General features: G+C 35.9%; 1 protein-coding gene across 1 annotated transcript; it reads right to left on the bottom strand.

Moving 5' to 3' along the window:
* LOC109331314 (TSL-kinase interacting protein 1-like) lies at positions 4,314 to 17,839 on the bottom strand. The gene is made up of 14 exons (XM_019565725.1): positions 17,603 to 17,839; positions 17,119 to 17,307; positions 16,921 to 17,006; positions 16,790 to 16,837; positions 16,540 to 16,649; positions 9,492 to 9,576; positions 9,116 to 9,392; positions 8,829 to 8,963; positions 8,578 to 8,729; positions 8,231 to 8,469; positions 7,053 to 7,407; positions 5,474 to 5,878; positions 5,261 to 5,389; positions 4,314 to 4,904 (listed from the first exon to the last, which is right to left on the bottom strand). The coding sequence occupies exons 2-14, from the start codon at positions 17,246 to 17,248 to the stop codon at positions 4,677 to 4,679; spliced, it is 2,379 nt and encodes a 792-aa protein (XP_019421270.1). The 5' UTR covers positions 17,249 to 17,307; positions 17,603 to 17,839; the 3' UTR covers positions 4,314 to 4,676.

Below are 23,341 nucleotides of genomic sequence, written 5' to 3'. Positions count from 1 at the left end.
TAATCGTGTACTGCATCACCTATTCACCCCTCCTCTAGGTGAGTGACAGAGCCCTATGGGACCCAACAGAAAGGTAATTCCAACTTTCCCAATTCCAAGTATCTTACCGTCATTGTTTTCTCCATAGATCACATAGCCTTTTTCTTTCAATGATAGATCGAGGAATTTGGATCTATCTCATGCCATATGCCTCGAACATCCACCGTCTAAGTACTAATGTTGTCCAAGTTTCCAAAGGCATACCTACAAAACAGATTTACTTGTCTCATTCAGGTACCCAATTTTTGTTTGGCCCTTAAGGTAAGCAACCATGGGAACTTGTCCCTTTTTAATCCAAACGTATTCACCACTTGTATTCCATACTTACGAATATGACATGAAATAGAAGTATGACAATGAACACTACAATAAAAACATGTAGGCATTTTATGTTTATGCACATATCTATTTTGAGCAACATGTTTTTTATGTGCTTTCTTCTTTTTAGCATGAGTGAATCCAATTCCAACATGATTACCAACATTTCTTGTATTTGCAAGTAAATTGTCAAGATTTTGACAGCTATATGTGAACTTAACGAGTTTTTCTTTCAAAACATAATTTTCAAATTCTAAATTCTCGCAATTTTCACAACTATTAGTTTAGAAGAACAGTTACATGAGTCACATGCATATATGAGATCAAGGGTTTCATTTTCAAGTTTAAGTTCATCAATAATAGTTTGCATTGTAATTATTTTCTTTTCATGCAATAATATTACCCTTTTTCGATCTACATTTATTCTACAAAGTTTCTTAAGTTCATCATGTAAATCGACCAAAGCAACATATAGTTCATTATAATCAGGTATGTTTTCAGAACTATCAGAACATGAACTAGAATGAAGAGATTCTACCTCACTAGATTCTCCTCGATCCAATATTTGTGTGGAATCTGATGTGTGAGTCATAAGGCATAATTTTGATGTCTCCTCTTCATTTGGTGTGCTTGAAGCTGATTCTTTGAATTGAAATCCCTCGAGGTGTTCTTCTCACCCTCAACCTTTTTCAAATAGGCTGGGCATTAAAACTTCATGTGCCCATCTTTTTCGTACTCATAACAAGTAGAGCGTTCTTTGGGAGCCTTGCTTCTATGGGTTGGGTCTTTTCCTTCTTTTCATTGAAACCTTTTTGTCCCTCCTTTTCTCTTTAAGAACATATTAAATTTTCTGACAAAGAGGGTTAAGATTTTATCATCTAAGTCGGAGTCAGAATCTTCATCGCAACTCTCCTCTTGAATTTTTTATGTTGAAGCTTTTGGAGAGATTCCTTTCTTGCGCTTATCTGATTCCTTGTGTAAAGTCAAATGCCCTAGGTCCATTTTGTGTTCCTGGAGCTTTCCAAATAGTGTTGTTAAAGGCATGGAATCAAGATCCTTGGACTCCATGACGACGGTGACCTTTGGCTGCCAAATCTTGTCAAGACATCTCAATACTTTATTAGTTAGTTCACCTTTAGCAAACGATTTATCGAATGTAACTACATGGTTTATGATATGAGTAAAACGCTTTTCCATATCACTAACATATTCATTTGAAAACATTCTAAACAACTCATATTCATACGTTAACGCATTTAGTCGTGTGCGTTTTACTTCGCTTATGCCTTCATGAGTAACTTGTAAAGTGTCTCACGTTTCCTTCAAACTATGACATTGAGAAACCCTAAAAAATTCATCATAAGACAGTGCAGAAGTGATAATAGTTTTCGCTTTTAGATTGTGTTGAACCTTTCTTTTTTCATCATCACTCTAAAGGGTCTTTGGTTTCTCTTTTGTCTCACCCTCCACTAAGTGAAGTGGGGTGTATGGACCATTGACCACGACCTCCCAAATATATGTGTCAATAGCCTCAATGAAAATTTTCATGCGAACTTTCCAGTAGGTGTACCCCTCGCCACTGTAAACCGGAGGACGATTAATGTATGCACCATCACGGCCAAAAAGGGTTGGTAGAACCCATAATGGTCTAGGCCTAGGATCAACAATCTAAGTGGTTAAGCTAGTATGGTCGTACTAGCTCAGATGACACTTGTTGGTGTAAAATCAGAGTATACACGCACCTAGAGGGGGGTGAATAGGTGTAGCGATACAACATGGCCATTTTTCGGGTTTATCGCAACAATTATAAAACTGGACAGGATAATCGATTATCAACTCACGGTAATCGGTTATCTCCTACTAGGTAATTGATTATGCACATATTTAGTCAATTATCACGCAAAACATAAATCTTGAAAATATTGTTTTCTTGGTGAAAACGTTTCACGAAAATGATGTGTTTAGATACGATTGCTCAATAACAGTAAACAATACTGAATATGCAAATAACACGACAATTCAAGCAATGATAAGAAATCTAAACAATTAAACGTAAAACTGAAAGTAAGGAATAAAGGGATAGAGAAAAGTGAGCCAAGAGACTTTATCCTAATTCGTTTGCAGGTCCACTTGCAAACTACATTCAGGCCCCCTTTCTGATCTTGAGAGATTTTTCTTCACTATAAAGTTGAATGTATTTCATATAAACACACTTCCAATTTTGATTACAAGAATTCCCTCTTGGACTCTAGTGATCCTCTATTGGTTTCGCCACTCAATCGTCTATGGATACCTCACCACCTATTGTTCATGCCTCTCACCAATCTTAATCCACGTAGAATCTTGCAATAGTGAAAACCTCTACCTAACCACAACTAGGGTTTAACCTAATTCTCAAACACTCGAGAATTTTCAAATCTCTTAACAGGATTATAAAATGAAATCTGAGTAATGATGCACGTTACATGTGCTAATTTGAAAGTAAACTCATACCTAAAACCTAAAACATAAATCACACAAAAATTGTAAAATCCTAATATGATCAATGCATGGTTTTCACAAAAATACACTTTTCTAAAGATATGAAAATTGTACTCCTTTCTCTTTTGAAATCACAAAGAATTAACAATTCTAAACTCAAAAGATTCCTCTCAAAGGTTTCTGGAGAATATGAAAATTTTGAAACTCAGATTATGAACCAATGAGAATAAAATATGTTTTTCTAATGATTTAATCGATTATCAAGATTGGTAATCGATTATCATGACTAGTAATCAATCATCTATACCATAAGCCAAATTTCTTTATCTACTATAACTCTGAATAATCGATTATCACATAACATAATCGATTATCGGAATTCACAAAACATATCATGGATTATCAATATAATCTAATCATTATATAAGTTGAAAATAATTACCTTGATATGAATTATGAACCTCTTATATGATAGATGTATATGCAATGTATGATTTAAAAATATACAACTTTTATGCATGAAATCATGTATATGCAATGCATGAACATATCATATAAGTATGAATGAATGAAATGTCTAAAAAAATTGATTTTAACAAATTTAATTCTTGTGAGACCGTCATCCTAGGTTCATCTAACCTAGACTCAAAAACTAAACAATCATCTTAGGACTTCTAAAACATAAAAATCCTAACTCTTTTAAAACCTTGAGTCTTTGGCATGATGCTTTGGTTAACTTCATCTCTAAGCTTTCTCTTCACCTTTGTCTTGATCAAGTTGTTGTCTTCATCGAAACTAAGTCCATGATGCACCATTGCAATGTTAATCTCCTATTGCAATATCATAAGGTACAATTGTGTTGGTATACTTGTTTGTGAAGGGTACCTCTAATTTGAAATTACAATTTTTGGGTTAGAAACTAAAAATTGAGAATGATCTAAATTATTAATATTATAATTTCATGCAATTCATTCTTGGAATTGGAATTCTAAGTAAAAGGGCGGAACGGATATACGTAGTTATTTCTCATACCCATATTTGCACTATTTGTAGGTACAACATAGATAGTGGGTATTTGCGGGTACCCAACCATTTTTTAAGTTAAATTATATATTTATATATTTTGTAATAATCAATATATATATAATAATTATTACATTGATAATAAAATTTATACACATATTAAATTTATTATTATATTTCAATTACTAAAGTTTATTATAAAATAATAATAAAATAGATAATATATAATTAGAAAATAATAAAAAGTAAATTTATAATTATGTGGGTAACCACGAAGCAAGTATTATGATATTTGTTCCTACCCATAAGCTATTTTTATGGATACTTATTACAAGCATTTTAATGTGTACCAATGAATTAGGTATTTTTGTCATCCCTATTCTAAGCATAATAATTAAAATAATGAGTATCTCCTCTCGGATGAATGGTTAATACATTATAATCAATAAATCTACATCAAATATTGTCAACATTCATGCATATTAGACTTAATTAAACTACACCTTTCCCATAAAGTATGAAGCCATGGAATTGCATAACTTCTATTTTAAAATACACTGTATAGAACCTTAAGAATAAAAAAAATACATCTCTACATAAACTGAACCAAACGAAAGACTGATACAGTGGGATCCTTCTGTGACAATCTTTTTTGTACAAGGAGGAAGATAAACAAATTAATTAAACATGTACAATGTAGAGTTGAAGTGGCTATAACCAGGTCTTCAGCAAGCACACCTCAACTCAGTTTTAAGACAATGTTATTCTTGACAACATTCAACCAGAACATTATCATGATCTAACAATGTTAAGCCTCAGACGCCACTTCGAATTTTAAAATCTGAGAAAGCGGCGGTGTCTCGAGCCTCAACTGTTGATGGCACTTCCTTCTTGTCAAACCCAAAAAAGGAGCAATTCTGGAATGCATCCAGGCTGGTGGCTATCAAGTGATTCAGACCACTAAGACTATTACCTAAAATTAGATCCTCGCTATGGTACTTAGTTGATGGTATATCCAAATCCAATGGTCCCAAAGAATCAGGCTGCAAGATGATAGAGAAGAGAGATGACATGGGAAATAAAGTAAGATGTATTGTGCATTATGTACTTCCAGAACTGATGCAAATAAGGTAAATAAGAAAGTGCCAATAACAGTTCTGTTTTCAAGTTCATTGATTTATTTTGATTGATAGTTCAAAGTGACAAGTCTAGAGGATTAAAAAACATTGGTAGCTCACTGAGATAAACTTCCTACTCAAAATTCTTGCAGCAAGTGAAACCTTTACAACTACAAAGGCCACAAACTATGACAGGGCAAAAACTGGTGTATAGAAAGAAACATACCCAATATATGGTCATGAACTCTTACACTAAAACTGGAGTGTAGAGGGAAACATACCCAAGATATATCTGCAAGCCCGTTGAAATCCTTCGGAAAATGGTCCTGGATATCTATATCAGACTCAGAACTATCCATAGGCTCTGCTTGAGCAACATCATCCACAAGTCTCTCTTTCTCAGGTGACAGCTGCCATAAAAACTATGTAAATTAAATCTTATTTCATGTTGTGCGTAATGCTTAGTAGTAGATAAGAAAATTAAGAAATACTACCTCAGCCAATTTGTTAGAGCATTCAGAGCTTCTTCCAGTAGCCTTCTTCTTAGTCTCTGAAGAGGCAAAGGGAGACAAACAAGGACCATCTTCACGATGAACATGATTATTTTTAAATAAGAAAGCATCACACGTTTCTTCAGCATCCCAGATGGAAGACATATGAGTTGGTTGTCCCATCTTATCTTGATGTCTAGATATGTGAGCAAAAATAGCAGCATCAAAAGAATCACTACAAAAAGGAATTTGCTGAAGAGCATTATAGTTCTCAGCTATAGGAGAGTCAATGCAGTTGTCGAGATCCTGAGAAAGTCCTGAAAGTAGATCCCCTACACTAATGTTGGTAAGGCTGTCAGCCCACTCACCCGCTGACTGTCCTGTTCCACTGCTTAATTTCAACTCATCCTAAACACAAACAAAAAAGTTAAAGCTTAAATAATGGAATTTTCAATATAAATGACAGTAGTTATACATTATGCCTAGGTAGTCAATTGCGGATAACGGAGCATAGCGGCTGGCCCCAAAAACAACACGGCGGGTAGCGGGATGACCACTACAACTTAAGGAAAAAATATGATTAATACCTACGCATATAAATACACAAAAAATATACACCAAAATAGAGATATAATTGATTAATTGTTAGGGCTTTACTTTTCATGTGATTCCATTCTCATGCCATATAAACGTTATTTCCGGTGGGTTTCAGCAACATATCATTGGTAGTAGGTATGGCAGTGGCAGGTTGAGATGAGCCCATGGTTTCGCACTCCAAAATGAAGGAAGGGGAGGTTGGAAGAATCTCTGCCTAAGATGAAAGTGAGTAGCAGAAGGAAGGGAAGGGAGAGAAGGAAGGGAAGCAGAATATTTTTTTAAGGTGCCGAAAGTGCAAAGAGGGAAAGCAAACAAAAATGTGAAGAAGGAAGGGAAGGAACAGGGAAGGAGAAGAAGTATTGCAGCTGGGCTGCTCTTTAGTTTAAAAAAGGGAAGTGAAGGGAAGGTGTTTTATAAATGGAAGGAAAGGTGAGGGTTGTGGCTGGGCTGGGCTTCTATTCACGTATTTTATAAAAGGGAAGGGAAGGTGAGGATTAGATTACTAAAAAACCATGTCAGGTATTAAAAAATAAGGGCAAAAATGATTTCTCACTTGTAAAATTAGGGTTTTCCTCCAACACACAACTTAGAGCGGGTTCTGACCTGCATTTTGGGGATGCAAACCACCGCTATTCAACCTACTACAGGAGGACGATCGTCCGCACCTCTATCCGTCATTCTGTCGCGTTGAGGGGATAGCGACCTCCGCTATGCCGCTATCCCACTGCTATCGTGTGAGATTTACTATGTAGCATTATGCATCTCAACGAACCAAAAATATCAGTTGGTTAAAGCATACCATTCAAAACTTAAGAGCAAATTTTAATGGGTACTTAGAAATCTAAAAGGGGTGATCCTAATGTGAAATAACAAAATTTATAACTTTGATGTATAATAAGGTGACACTTTAACATCATGCACAAAAATCTACAGTAACACCTAAGGGCTAATAAAAGTAGACAAGAGACTAGAGGATGACAATTACCATAGCTTCTGATTGTCTAGTCACAGTTCCATCCCTGACATCTTCTCCATGGCACGATAAATTGACTGGATCACAAGATTCCTTACTTGTATTTGGGTAAACACTGTCATCTCTAGCATTGAGCAAATCAGTTGACATAGTGGTAAGAGCACAATTTCTGATCATGGATGTTCCTCGAACTTCAAAAAGCTCCATGCAATGATTATTTCTTGATTGCATATGGAGTGACGCTGGATTTACAGTATGACCCTTACTAATATCCACATTAATGTTAGATTGTCCAAGCATGCAGCCGGATGCTACAGGCACTTGCATATTCAGTAACCCGAGCTCAGTATTGGAAAACCAACCATACCTTCAAAAGATATATAAAAATGATCAAATTAAAATCTAGATACAGTACAGCAAAAGTTTCCCACAGTAGGTTGAACAAAGTACATGTTGTGGGTTCTCTCATTGAAGAAAAGGGGGGAATTTCAACTTTCAAATTCTTACAAATATATCAACTTCCTGAAAATTTGATTTCAATTGAATCCAATGAGTGGAAAGCTAGGAATTTTAGTTTATTCAAATTTCATTTGGATGGAATATTTATTATCTATCTCGTGTAGGCTTGTAGGTCTATAATAATAGACAACCACATTCTACTCATACAAGCACAACTCATGCTGGTCTATATTCTCTAGTATTTTTTTCTAATTTCATTTTTGCATTAATTTGCTATCTTTGTGCTACGGGAAATCAACAACTCAAAAGTCAAAACACTTGACAAATATCATCATCTTTAATAACCTCCACTAACGAAGGAAAAGAAACCACACGGATTTCCAGAAAAACACTTTATGTATAACTATTTTGTTTCTTGCTGAATTCTTAATATGCCTTTGATTCAGCAGGAAACTATTTTGTTTCTATAACTAGGCATTTCGAAACTATTTTGTTTCTATAACTGTGCATTTCGAAACTATTTTGTTTACTTCCTCATCAATTCAGATTACAACATACAGCAATACTATGATTTAAAATTCAATCAGTAACTAAAAACATGAATCCTCAATGTTCTTTATCTGAACAATAATATTAAGAACATTAAGATTAAATAGTCCATTGCATCTCTTACAAGTTACTGTATAATTACTTCATACATAATGAAATCAAGCAACATGAAAAAGAGGTACCTCAAACGAAATGTGGGTGGACTTCCAATCATTGAGTATATATCTGCTGCACAAAGAGTAGATTCCAGAGTCCATCTCCGATAATTAACCAAGTTTTCCCTTTGAATACCGTAAGGAAAAAGCATTAATTCTCCGATTGCTATGCTTGAACTGCCCCATTTACGGTTTAGATGTTCTAAGATTGATGATATCTTCTTTCGAGTACTGAGTGTAAGCTCCAGGTATGGATTATGCTTATCCTAGGGGAGAAAGAAAGAACAAATCGCAATGAATTAATATATAATTGCTTACAGAAGCACTTTTTCATTGCTACAAAAACATGATTTATGTTTTTCTTTCATGCTCACCATTTCCAAGGCTCTTCGTGTAGCTTCATCAATTGGGAATAACTGGAGCTTAAGTTTCAAAGTACTCTGTACATTGTTATCAACAAAGTGATTTTGTGGAAATGATGGCAACGAGGGCAGAACTTGATCAACAGGATCAGAACACTTTTCTCCTGGAAAATGGAAAACTCAGTTTGAAGTCGCAGCAAATCTCTAGAAATTCCTTTAGGGAGGGAGCGAGGATCAGATCAAACTACCAGTATGATGACTACCTGGATTCTCCTGGCTGTGTTCAGCCTCTTTAACAGTGGCAGCTCGCTCCAAATGCTCAGCAGCATCTGCAACTAAAGAAACACCGGCAATTGCAGCCTTCTCCCATTGTTTATAAGCAGCTGTTGTGATCATACCTGATAGAGACAGATATTACTAATTCAATATTATGAAAGAAATAACAAAAATAATGACGTATGTAAATTTAGTTACAGATATATTATCATGAATTAAAAATTAGTTTATGCGGAGCTTGTAAAAGATCTAAAAGAGAAATGAAAAAGAGTACCAGATTTCTTTCGTTGTCTTGAAGGTTTCATGATAATCGAATCTCCCTTAGTGTTGCTACGGTTAACACCCATGTTTGCATTGCGCTTCACTGATGATTTTGGAGGTCTTAGTTTTAAAATATTTTGACTATCAACAAGAACCACTTTAACTGCACTGACATCATTTCCTGATGCTCTAATTTGATTTGACACTGTGTTAGGAGTAGGGGGAGAATTCCTCCCCTGCAAAGACCTCTTTCTTACATTCTTCTTCCGGTCCTTCAGAAGTTGATGCTCCTTCATAGCAACAAGTATATGTCAGTTCCAGCAGATACTGAAGATATCAAAAAATACCAAAACAAAATTCTCAGACAAATTTAAATTGTGTTGTCTAACCAAGGCTTCTACAAATATTTTGAATCTGCGGGGCTTTAGGTGAAGCTTTGAAGCTTTGCAGCTATACTTTTCTAATAAAGACCACCTGTGACACAAGTCAGACAATTTGAGAAGAGAGCATCTCTATCATTGCAGAAATTATTATATAAATGATAAAAACAGTTAAGGCATGTGCTCTTTAGCACATTCCCCATAATAGGTTCTCTGGTGCAGATAGCCTGGTAAAATACTTTTCAGTCATTAGATAAGAGTGCGACTGAAGCAAGTGAAATGTATGCAGAAATGTAATAATCACTCTTGAATGAAGAGTTTAGGATATTTTAGGAGTCATTTAGGACTTTTGAGGGTCATAATTTTATGCATGAACTATGGAAATTGTCTTATTAATGGATCCTGACTATTTTCATCCTTAAATCAAATGTCACTTATGAGGGTCCAGCCTATTCTTGAGCTTAAAAAGGGTCTTAAAAGGATTTTATGTACTTGAAGCAGATTGGTAAAGAATGCCATCCCTTAATATTTCCTAACTACCAAAAGTGTTTACTGCTATAGTCTAAAGACAAGACATTCGAAATCTCAGGTTTCAATCCAAGGAAGAGATGTTCTACTCCCCATATTAACATGTTCTTTCCATTATATTTGTTATGTTTAACGCTCTATCAAAAATCATGTTTATTGACAATACCAGCCTATATGTGCTTGATGCTATACATAGTTGGTCCCAAGCTCGAACAAAATCTGAAGATTGTGTTAGGCAGACGACAGCCAGTGTAAAACTTTGCCAAATCTCTATGATATGGATCAACGATACGATTATATTTGTTACGTGTATCATACAAAAATCAACTTAATTCCAATTTTGCATCATATGCCCTTGATCTATTTAACATACGGGTGGCACAGTGCACGAGGCTTCCACTTAGTAGGGTATGGGGAGGGTAGATTATGTAGTCTTACCCCCACAAGCGGAGAGACTCTTTCCAGAATTTGAACTCGTGGCCACATGGTCACTAAGCAACAGCCTTAGGGGAAGTATCAATTTACACTACGGTAAAAGTAAAACTCTTACATCAGTTATTAACCATTTATACTAGGTTCATCCAACAGCTAACAAAATTCGAATGACTTGATGGCTATTACTCTCTTTTCTGTTTTATATGCTCCATAACTTCCACACAGTTTCCTAGGTCATCTCAATGTAGAGAGGACTGCAACTAGCCACCCATGCGAGAAGATCCAACACGACCCCTTGCATCATATGCCTTTGATCTATTTAATATAAGGGCTGCACAATGCACGAGGCTCCCACTTAGTGGGGTATGGGGAGGGTAGATGTACGCAACCTTACTCCTACAAGCAGAGAGACTGTTTCCTAGGCCATCTCAATGTAGAGAGGACTGCAACTAGCCACCCATGCGAGAGGATCCAAATTTCTTTTGATTTAGTTGTATTGAGGCTTTGGTGCCTATAAGTCAACATTATGTGTTATAAAGTGCCCAATATTTTCAGGAGACCAAAGTTTATAGTTAGAATGGTCTACCCCCATTCTTAAAATTGAGAAAAATGTTATCTCATTATTGCGTTATCTGAAAACCATGTAATAACCATTGCTACAACCTTGAGGGAATTCATATTGGGTATTAGAGAATAAGAATTAGAGTAGTGGTTTAGGTTTTAACACTGGTAGTTGTCACTAGTAGTTATTTTCCTTTTGTTAGTTGAGAGGAGGTAACATGCATAGCAAGTTAGCTCCTATAGTAGCTTCCTTTGTAAGCTTTCCCAAACCTTTATATATATATAGTGAGGCTCAGCCATTGATATTCAATTCATTCTTCATTTTCAAAGAAATAAAATCAGATTTATGTTTCTCTCTTTCTCTAGCGTAGGGTTTACATTTTTATATGGTATTAATCATCTCCATGGCCAATGCCTCTTATCCTCATGTGTCTCCTTCTCCACCACAAAATACTTCTACTTTTGCTCCTCCTCTCCAAGTTGTTTCTCCTCCATTCTCACTTCCACTTCTAGCCACCAAGCTCACTGAGAAAAATTACATCAGATGGAGTCAATTTATGCTTGTGTTGAAAGCAAAAAAAGCAAGTTGTATTGTTCAATCCTCCAAAATTCCTCAATCAGCTTGATAAGGTTCAGGCCGTGTTAATCCTGGCTATTATAGCTAAGGAGAACAAGATCAAACCATATTTTCTTGGTTATTGAACTTAATTTTTGTTGGTTGCATGCGTTACTAGTAGTTTCGGGAAGAACTTCAAGCATTTTGCAATGCTCACACTCAGGCTAGAGCCGCCAATTGAGAGCTTAACTTCGTACAATTATTCAGGGTTCTAGCTCAACTTCTGAATATATTTCTCTACAATCAAGGTTATTACTGATTTGTTCATCTCTATTGGCACACCTATATTTGTTGCAAAGCATGTTGATTGCGTTCTAGATGGTTTAGGCGAATAATTTCAATATGTGATAACTGTTGTTGAAAGCCGGATTCATCCTCCCTCTATCAATGACCTACACCAATTTCTTCTCACCTTTGAGTCACATCTTCTCAAGAATCACCACAAGTCATTTTCTGATGCATTGTTCACTAATGTGGCCATTGTTCCTTCTCAATCTCATGTATCAATCTCAAATGTAGTGTACTTTGCTCCAAGGTATTCATAAACTAGGTGGCCTCCTCCCCTTGTTTTGATTTTGTGTCACACCATGTGTATGGAAGCACACATGGTGGTCGTTCAGGATGACATGGTGGTAGATTTCCACATGGTGGACATTTAAGGGTCGTTCAGGGGTGGTTACTTAGTGACTATTGTAACCGTCATGGTCATGACAAGGTATGTTACTATTATGCACCATATGATCCCATAGTGAGTAACCAAGCTCCCTACTCTGCTTTTCCCTATTCCTTTTCTTTTAATGCATCACAATCACTCTTTGTCTCCATAATCTTCTATTGCTTAGAATGTCAAGGCTCGAGTCTTATTATTACCATCACACTTTAAGAACTTCACATCACTACAATGTTTATTCTAATCTCTATGGCACAAGCTCATATGCTCACAGATTTGTTGCACCTCATCCTCTTAATGCTAATCCTTATGCCATGAATGTCAGCATTGGTGTTCCAATTACTAAGCACTCAGTATGGTTTCTAGATTTTGGTGCAACCAAACACATTACCTTAGATTCCTCTCTAGTTCATGAACTATTTGAGCACTTTGGACCAGAACACATTTACATGGGTAATGGTACTAAAGCCCCTATTACTTGCAATGGAAATACTTATCTTAGCTTTCACCAAAGCATCCTACTATTCCTCTTCCTATCCAAAATCTACTTGTTCCTACAATTACCAAAATCCTAATTAGTGTCTCAATTTGCTAAGGCTAATTCTTGTTACTTTGAATTTCATCTTAATGAATGTTTTGTGAAATCACAGGATTCTAACCAAGCTCTCCAAAAAGGGTCTCTCATTTGAAGAGTCTCTATGCATTTCACAATGCTTTTCCCAAGAATCCATCTCTTTGTACATCCATTTCTACTTCTGATTGCAGTTTCAACTTTCAAGTCTAATGCATTTGCAAATGTCACTACTTTTCCTATTTCTAGCAAGTTTCATCTTACTTTCTATGGCATTGTAGACTAGGTTGTGCTCATGAAGCAGTTGTAAACAACGTTCTTAACCATTGCAATATTTTTCATTGAAATAAAATCGCTTTAGACTTTTGCACAACTTGTTGTTATTAGCTCATAACTACACTCACCTGCTTCTTCTAGTGTCTAATCTAATGCCTTTGATTTGTTATATCTTGATCTATGGGACCTTGCACTACTACATTCTTAGTCTGAATTTAGATACTATTTTTCTATTGTTGATGCACATACTAAACACACTTGGATCTATCTTCTTAAGCAAAAGTTAGACAATATTATGCTTTTGAAGCACTTTATTCAATTAGTTCAAACAGTTTAATAAAGTTGTTAAGGCAGTTCAAAGTGATTGGGGAGGTGAGTTTAGGTCCTTTACAAGTTTCTTGACCTCTCTAGGGATATCTTATAGGCTTTCTTGTCCTCATACTCATCATCAACATGGCACAATAGAGAGAAAATATAGACACATAGTAGAAATAAGACTTGCCTTACTGGCTCATGCTTGCCAACTCCTGACCTTTTGTGAATATGCTTTCACCATTGTTGCTTTTCTTATCAATAGATTACCCTCTACAACTCTCAATAATGAGTTACCTCATTCTTTACTATTTGGGGTCATTCCTGATAATATTACTTTGAGTCTTTGGTTGTGCTTGTTTTTCACTGCTTAAACCATATAATAACCATAAACTTAAATGCATATCCACTAGATGTGCTTTCCTAGGCTATTTGCCCACTCATAAAGGTTATATATGTTTGTCGGTAGGTTTGTATATTTTCAAGGATGTTATCTTCAATGAGTATGCTTTTCCCAATGCTCCTTTTGTTCAACCTCTTTTTCCACTGCCTCACTCCTCTTCCTCTATCAACAATTCACCTCTTGTTCATGTTTCTCCTCCTCTTCCCAAGACTACTGATCAATCACAATCTTCCTCTTCTTCTACTAGTGATCTCAATACATTGTCTTCTCCTTCACTTAACTGTCATCCTACTCCTATTGTTCCCATTACTTCTCCTATTAGTTCTTCCAATTCTCTTCACTCACCAATGCATTTCTCTCATACTAACACTTCATCTTACTCTAATACTAGTACCTCTTCTAGATCTCCTTCCCCTATCATTGCGCCTAATACTTCAGGATCATTACCTTAAACTCACTCAACTCATCCTATGACAACTAGGTCCAAGTTAGGCATTGACAAATCTATAGTACCAAGGATTTCTAGACTTCTTCTAGTTCACACTGAACTATCTACTACAAAAGAGGCTCTTCATAACCATGTTTGGAAGCAAGCAATGCATGATGCACTTCTAAAGCTAGGCACTTGGTCTCTAGTCTCTCTCCTAACAAAATTGGTTATTGGTTGCAAATGGGTCTTTAGAGTAAAGGAGAATCCTAATGGCTCTGTAAATAGATATAAAGCTAGACTGGTTGTAAAGGGTTTTCATCAGCAACAAGGAGTAAATTACAATGAAACCTTCTCCCCAATAGTAAAACCCATCACCACTAGGGTTCTTCTCACTTTAGCTATCACTCATAACTGGATAGTACAACAACTAGATGTGAATAATGCTTTTGTAATGGCATTTTATATGAGGAAGTCTACATGACTCAACCAATTGGGTTTCATAGTGGTGACAAAAACATTGTATGCAAACTACATAAAGCATTATATGGGTTGAAATAGGCCCTTAGACAATGGTTTGAAACGATGAAAAGCACTCTCCTACAATTTGGGTTTCAGAATAGTAAATGTGACAATTTACTTCTTATTCTACTTTCATCCACTCATCCACTTTTTTTAATATATGTTGATGACATAATCATCATTGACTTTTCTATTTCTATGGTTCATCATCTTATTGACAAACTAAACATTGCCTTTGCTCTTAAAAAGCTGAGTTCTTTAGAGTATTTTGGTGGCATAAAAGTGAAACACCTAACTAATGGTTCTCTCTTGCTCTCTTAGTCTAAGTATGTGAGAGATCTACTTAGAAAGGCAAATTTGGACTCTCCTAAGCCTAGTTTAACACCAATGGCTAGAAGCTACAAATTAATTAGGGATGGTTCAAGTCATTGTGATAACCCATAGTTATATAGGTTTATAGTGGGTGCCCTACAACATGCTACAATCACTAGACCTGATTTAGCCTATAGTGCGAACAAAATCTCTCATTTATTAGCCAACTCTTAGAGCAACATTGGGTAGTAGTGAAGAGAATCCTCACATACTTACAAGGGTCTTCTACTTATGGAATTCATCTTAAACCAGCATCACCAACACATCCTCTCCTCTAAATGCATTGTGTGATGCTAATTGGGCCATTGATCCTGATGATAGAAGTCAATCTCACGTGCTTTATTATTCATTGAACCTAATATCATAACTTGGTGGTCCAAGAAACAACAGTCTTTAGATCCATCATTGAGGCTGAGTATATAAGTCTTGCATTGGCCTTTCAAAAGATGATTTGGTCTGAACCATTACTCTCAAAACTCAAGTTTCCTCATCAAGCCCCTCTCATCCTATGTGATAATCTAAGCACTATTGTTATGGCTCACAATCTTGTTCTTCACAACAGGATAGAGCATATTGAATTGGATATTTTCTTTCTTAGAGACAAAATCCAAACAAAGGCCTTCCGAGTGAAGCACATCCCATCAAAATTCTAGACAATCAATGTCGTCACAAAACCCCTAGCCACCTCAAGATTCTTATCTCTCAGAAAAGAACTTAAATTAGTTGACTTAGCATCACTAAACAACTACCATTAGTTTCAATAGGGTATATTAAGAATAAGAATTAGAGTAGTTGTTTATGTTTTAATAGTGACAATTCTCAATGGTAGTTATTTTCCTTTGTTAGTTAGTTGAGAGAGGTAACGTGCACAACAAGTTACCTCCTATAGTAGCTTCCTTTTCAAAATTTCCAAACCTCTATATATAGTGAGGCTCAGTCATTGTAATTCAATTCATTCTACATTTTCAAAGAAGTAAAATCAGATTTATGTTTCTCTCTCTTTCTCTCTAGCTTAGGTTTACATTTTTACATTGGGAATAATAAGGGCTTTGGCGATGTTTTGCTGCTTAAATTGTTTGGGATAGAATAGGGGTTTTATACGATCAGACAAAGTGAGCAAAGAGATCAGAAAAACAGTAAAAGCATGCTACATTACCAATTTTAGTTATTACTTGAACCATTGAATGAACATAAAATGAAAGCCTAATAATTGGAGCAGGGAGTAAATACTCACACCGGCGAAAAATGATACACCTCTCTGTATGTTTGTCTATATATATGTAGAGAGAGAAATATAGTATGCATGTGAATGTGTATATATATAACTCATTTTGTAAACTACCACTCAGAGTAAGTTGTGTTACCAACGAAGCATTGCAGCATTAGTATCTTTCGAGTTTTTGGCATCCAAACACAATCCTGGACCAAGAAGCTTGTTCATCCGTCTCACCAGTCGATAGTAATAATGCCTGACCTGCAAGTTCCCAAAGAAAAAGGATAATAAATGAAAAACAAAATCATGATATTATAGGGAATAAACTCAAACATTGTCATTTAAGGAAAGAAATAAAAAGTGGTAAAACAAAAAAGACCATAACACCTCCTAGCTGTTACCTGATCCTTGTTTTTACTTTGCACACGGCAAGTGATTTTCTCAAAATTCTACATTCAATGAAAGTGCAATTAGCAATTATTACATAAGCAACAGATAGAAACAGACAAGATATCAACAACGAAAAACATACCTTCCCAACATGTCGTAACGCAGTGAAGAAGCTCTCCTCCTCTTGACGAGTCCAAGCAGCCCACTGCCTAGTAGGTTTTTTTGGTGCTATAAACAACAAGCAAGAGTTAACCTCAGTTCATAACAATCACACGCAATAAGCACCAAAGTCAAACTACACACAAATCAAATAAAATACGAAAGAAAGGTAAAAACTGACTTGGTTGCTGGGGCATCACAGCATTTGTAAGACATGAAGAAACACCAGGATCCTCATTTTGAATTGAAACAACAATCCCTGGATGAGGTTGAGTATTTAAATCAAGCAAGTTTTGCGCCTCAGACTGCATTTTTTTCTTTCTTATGTGCTCATAATATTCAAATTCAAATACACCAATGGTTCAGTTCCCTGTTAAAAGTTGAAACACTGAAGGTTATTCCAAAACCTAAAATCAAGCTTCAAAACATGAAGGGACAGGAACCATTATTTTTGAAAATATTTTTGCCTCAGAACTCACAATGCAGCTTTACCAGCCCAAAATTCAATTCATACTCCTAAAGTTTTGCACATCAGATAATAATTCACATAGAATCAAGTGATATAATAAAAGAAAGTGTTAAATTTCATTGAAATTGATGTAAAGATCAAGCATATGTAACATAATTAACAGCAAAGTTAATCATGGAGAGATGAAATTGCGTACCTAATCAGACAATATTTTTCGATTTGAAGAATTACAGAAACGAAACAAGAGAGGAATTAGGAGATGATAAGAGGGTGGAGAGTGAAGAAATGAAGGTAAATTGAATCTATGTAAACCCTAACGCGATGAGAGAAGAAGATTATAGAGGAAGCAAGAAGGGAGAAGCTTCTTCATTCTCTGTTCTTCTAATTCTAAACGCTTCCTTTGCAGTCATTGCAATTTCTTTTTCTTTTTTTATTATTTTAAAAAGAACACATGTCCTTAGAAATAGTTATATCTTTTGTAATTAGTAATAAATTATGGAAAATACTTTTTTACATTATATATTAAAGTATTACATCTAGTTTATCAATGTATCAACAAGATCTAGTAGTGTAAGAGTGATAAATGGAAAAAAAATATACACTTTTCACCGTCATTTTATGGCACTTATCCTATGCAAATTGTAGAAAATCAACTAAAATTAACACTTTTACTTTTTAGGTGAATTTTGAATGATTGAATAAATTAGTTCTTTATTAATTCTTGGCAAGTTTTCTTTGAGTTTTGTAGGAAATTGAATATTAAAGAATAAATTCAAAGATGAATAAGAATTCAAGCCAAAATTCAAGACAAAAGCTCAAAATGAATTGCTAAAAGTAATCAAGTTAAAGCATGGCATGCTATGTGCTTAATTTGGTTACTTAGCCTTGAAGAAAGGTAGCTTACTTCGTCTTGAAGAAATCTAAGTTAAGGTAGGCTAAGCAACTTGCAAAAATCAAATGCTTACCTTAACTTAAAGAAAACAGCCCAAAAGTGTCAAGCAACTAACAAAAATCAAGTAACAAACCAAAGAAAAAAGGTTGCTTCACCATGAAGAATTCAAGCATGAAGTTGTCCAGCCAAGCCAAGCACCAGGCCAGGTCAGTCAAGCACCAGGCTAGGTCAGGCCAGACCAGTCAAACCAACTTGGCACAAAAAAAGTTGCTCAAGCAGGCAACTTAGCGGACCTGCTTGACCGCTCAGCCTAGCACCAGACAAAGCCTGACACGGTCAGAACACAAGCTTACACGGCCAGACACAAGCCTGGCACACGCCCAAGCTGCTCAAGCAAGCAGATCAGCGGTGCCACATGTGTGCTCAGCGGTGAACTAGACACCTAACTAGGTCAGCAAGCACCAAGCCACGTCTCAGTCAGCACGGTCAAAGCTGCTCAAGCAGGCAGCTTAGTAGTGCCACATATGTGTTCAGCAGTGTGCACCCATAATTAACTTAGTCATCAAGAAACCATGAAGTCATGCATAACCTCACTTCAAGTAGCCCACCATAGGCTTTTCAGGAGTAGCTCATCACAGCTGGTCCCATAGCTCACAACTAACCTTGGTGAGTCAAGCTTAAGGAGGTGACCAAGCTACTTGACCAAGTGACCAAACCCATGCTGAAGAGTTTGGTCAGCTGCTGAGCAGTGCAAACAAGCAGCTCAGCTGTTCCAGGGAAATTCTATAAATAGGAAGGCATTTCCTTCATTCGAACATGTCTTAATTTTCTCAAGACTTCTTCCCTGAGAAACACAATTCTCTTCTTTTATTTTCTTTCTTTGAAGGCTCGGTTCATATTTTTAGGCTAGTTTTAGAGTAGTTTTTTTTATAATTCAAGAGGAGAAAGGAGAAGGCAAATGAGATACAAAATCCATTTTGTAATCTCATTTGGAACTTAATGCATCCATTCCTTGGATAGATGGTTCATGCTCCTAACACTTTCATTTGAAAGTTGATTATATATTTCTTCTTCTTCTTTTATTCTAAATTTGAATTTTAATCATTCAAGTTGGTGCTTTGGTTAATTTTATTTGTTTGAGAAGTTCTTAATGCTCTTTTTAGATTGATCACCTAAAAACCGATTTCAAGTCATGAAAAATTACTTGTCTCAAACACTTAACAAATAAACTAAGAAGTAGTTGTACTACTTAGTTCATTTGCCAAGTTAAGAATGCTTTTCTTAAGATCTTATATTCATTACTACTTCAATATTAGAGTAGCCAAGATTAGGGTGTGACAACCTAGTCTATTTGTGGATGTAGTATTGTTTAGTAGTGAATATAAGTGATCATCATTCTATCATTTTAGGACATACACTAAAAGGATGACCTTAGTGTTTGGAGTTAATCAAAGTAAAACATATGAACTTGTCTAAGTAGTTCAAATACATAAGAAGTTGAGAAATACTTTCATCATGCAAAATGATATTGTCTCCTCAAGAATTTATTAATATTTAGTTTATGTTTCTTGTTAAGTGTTTATGTGCATATCAAATCAAATAAATAACAACCAAAATATGTTCACTCATTATTTGTATTGTGCATTGACATATTCATATGATTCATTCTGTTAGGCAATTCCTTGTGGTTCGACATAACCCTATACTATACTACAATTGAATCTTGAAAGATCTGTAAATTGTAAAATAGTAAAGTGTTATTAATAAATTTATTCATTGAAATACCTTTTAATATACAAAAGTGATGAAGCTAACTAAGTAACTTTTATTTATTGTTATTTACATTCTTCAATTTATTTATTCTTTAATACCAACATTCCTTAAGGAAGAAGTTTGGTTTGTTAATAAAAGGAACCCGAAAAGGAGTAAATAAATAAAGGTCACTTAACTTTATCATTCTTTTGTTCTTTATTTATTTATTTGTTTCTAACAACTAACTATTCATCACTTTTGTACATTAGAATACCATTAAACCGGTGTTGGAATTTATTCCAAAAAACTGAGATGGTATTCAAATGTACTTAATAATTATGTAATAGGGGATTGCTTCGATACCATTGTATTGGCGTTAGAATTTATTCCATTGTATTTTGCAAACTGCAGTCACACTTTTTTTCATGAATCATCCATCTTCTCTTCGCCAATAAAGAATCTTGCTTTTCCCTTTTTTGTTTACTCTTTCAATTACTAACAACACACTAATTAATATAATTCAATCATATTTCATACAAGATATTTAACTAAAAAATTGTCAATATCTTCTTCATCATCACAAATAGAAGGAACAAAAACGAGAGAATTTGACTTACCTAATATAGGAAAATGAACAGTCGTGTATTTATTTTTACAGTGAATTAGTAGTTGTGTTACAGACACATTTATACAGCAAAAGTAAAAGTAACTGCACAGAAGATGAGGCCTAAATACATGGTACCCACTCACCTACATACAAAACAGTGGGAAAGAAATAAGCAAAGAGTGCCTAGAATTTAGGAATGAATATCTAGATTCGTTAGCCCCCGACAAGTGCAAGATCAGAACGAACTTGAAGCTTGGAACGAAGTAGAGCAAGGCGATCTTTAGTCAAAGGCTTGATGAAGAGATCAGCCAATTGATCCACAGATGATACATGGCAGATTTTTAGAGTGCCATTTTCAACTTGTTCACGGACGAAATGAAAATCCAAGGCAATGTGCTTCGACCTGGTACTTATGACTGGATTCTTGCTCATGAAAATTGCTCCCACATTGTCACATAACAATAGAGGAGGGTGATAAAGAGGATCATGGAGATCAGTAATAAGTTGTTTGATCCACAACAGTTCAGCAGCGATGTAGGCAAGTGAACGATACTCTGCTTCTGTACTTGAGCGAGCTACAACGCGCTGTTTTCGAGAAGTCCAGCTGATAAGATTGGAACCATGAAAAATGACATAACCATATTGAGACCTGCTGTCATCTTTGTCAGAAATCCAACCTGCATCAGAGTAAGCTAGAAGGGATGTGGCTTTATAGGAGTAAAATGAAGGCAGTGATGTAAAGTTCCCTTTAAATACCGTAAAATTCTTTTGGTGGCTTGCCAATGGAGAGTAGTTGGCGAGTGCATAAACTGACACACTCGGTTCACTGCATAGGCAATGTCTGGACGAGTGATGGTAACATATTGAGGAGAACCCACAATCTGGCGAAATAGTGTAGGATCATGGAAGGGATCATCATGACGGGTGAGCCTGGAATTTGGGTCAGGGAGTGTGGAAATGGCAGATGCTTCGGTCATTTTGCTACGGTGAAGAACATCCTGAATGTAGCGTTGTTGTGAGAGTATGATACTAGTAGGAGACCTACTGATTTGCAAGCCAGAGAAATAATGCAAATTTCCCAGATCTTTGAGTGCAAACACCTTATGTAAGTTAGTGGTGAAGTGCTGAATGTGAGATGCATTGGTACCTGTTATGATTAAATCGTCCACATAGACAAGAATGTAAATGGTGGAGAGGGAAGAGATGTGAACAAACAAGGAGTTGTCTGACTGACAGCATCGAAAACCATGAGTAACAAGATAATGCTTGAGCTTACTGAACCATGCACGGGGTGCCTGTTTGAGACCATAAATTGCCTTGTGAAGACGATATACATGAGAAGGACGAGAAAGATCTTGAAAGCCTGGTGGTTGTTTCATGTAGACCTTTTCGGATAAGTCACCATTGAGGAAAGCATTGTTGATATCAAGTTGTCGAATACACCAACCATTAGAAAGAGCAATTGAAAGTACCAACCGAATTGTAGTGGGTTTAATAACCGGACTGGATGTCTCAAAAAATTCAATACGCTCCTACTGACTGAATCCTTGTGCCACCAAACGAGCTTTGTGACGTTCAATCGAACCATCTGAGTGCCTTTTAATCCTGAAAATCCACTTACAACCAACAACATTAACATTAGTAGGACAAGGAACAATAGACCATGTGTTATTTCGCATGAGAGCATCATATTCACATTTCATTGCTTGCTGCCAGGAAGTATGTTTGAGGGCTTGGGTGTAGTTGTGAGGTTCAATGGTAGAAGGGGAGAATTTGATGTTAAATAGTTTGGGTTTCAAGGAATTGGTTTGAGCTCTAGTGATCATAGAGTGGGTTTTATTTTGAGCAGGTCGATAATGGGAGGTGGTGGGTTGGTTGTGTTTGGCACGTGAGCTTATGGTGGATTGTTGATATAGAGGACTACTGGAAGAAGGTGGAGAAATGGGTGTGGGGGATATTTCATGTGTAGGGGATGATGGGACAGGTGGGTAAGAAAGTGGCAATGTAGCAGCATGTTGAAGGAGTTGTGGTGAAATTACTGGTGGTGCTGACATGGATAACGGAACCGTGGCGGATGACATGGAAGCATATGGAAATACTTCCTCATTAAAAACAACATGATGGGAAACATATATTCGGGAAGACGGTTTGTGAAAGCAAAGATAGCCTTTATGTGCGACACTGTAGCCAATAAAGACACGGGATAAGACCGGAAATCGATTTTATGTTTGTTGTATGGTTGTACGAAAGGATAGCAAAGACAACCAAAAGTTTTTAGAAAATTATAATATGGAATTTTGTGATAGAGGTGTTGGTACGGAGATTGAAATTGGAGTAGAGGGGTGATGGTACGATTGTGAAGATATGTTGCAGTTTTGAAAGCATGTTCCCAAAATACTTGAGGAAGGGAGGATTGAGCTAAGAGTGTAAGACCTTTTTCAACAATGATGCGGTTTTGACATTCAACCGCACCATTTTGTTCTTGAGTATAAGGACAAGAAAGGCGATGATGAATGTCGTGTTGTTGAAGAAAAGTGGAAACATTTCTAAATTCCCCTCCCCAATCAGATTGTAGACTTTTAATGTTAGAATTAAATTGTGTTTTGATCATCTGTTTAAAATGTACAAAGGTAGAGAATACTTGTGATTTGTGGGACAAGAAATAAATCCAGACAGACTTAGTA

The sequence above is a fragment of the Lupinus angustifolius genome, chromosome LG17, assembly GCF_001865875.1.
Source record: "Lupinus angustifolius cultivar Tanjil chromosome LG17, LupAngTanjil_v1.0, whole genome shotgun sequence".
Classification (NCBI taxonomy): domain Eukaryota; kingdom Viridiplantae; phylum Streptophyta; class Magnoliopsida; order Fabales; family Fabaceae; genus Lupinus; species Lupinus angustifolius.
This window is presented reverse-complemented; position numbering and strand designations above follow the sequence as displayed.

Coding starts and splice junctions, on each gene's coding strand:
- LOC109331314 (XM_019565725.1), bottom strand. CDS start 17,248: ATGCAGTCTGAGGCGCAAAACTTGCTTGATTTAAATACTCAACCTCAT. Junction 16,650..16,789: donor AAAGTAAAAACAAGGATCAG/GTAACAGCTAGG, acceptor GGGAACTTGCAG/GTCAGGCATTATTACTATCG. Junction 9,393..9,491: donor AAATATTTGTAGAAGCCTTG/GTTAGACAACAC, acceptor GTTGCTATGAAG/GAGCATCAACTTCTGAAGGA.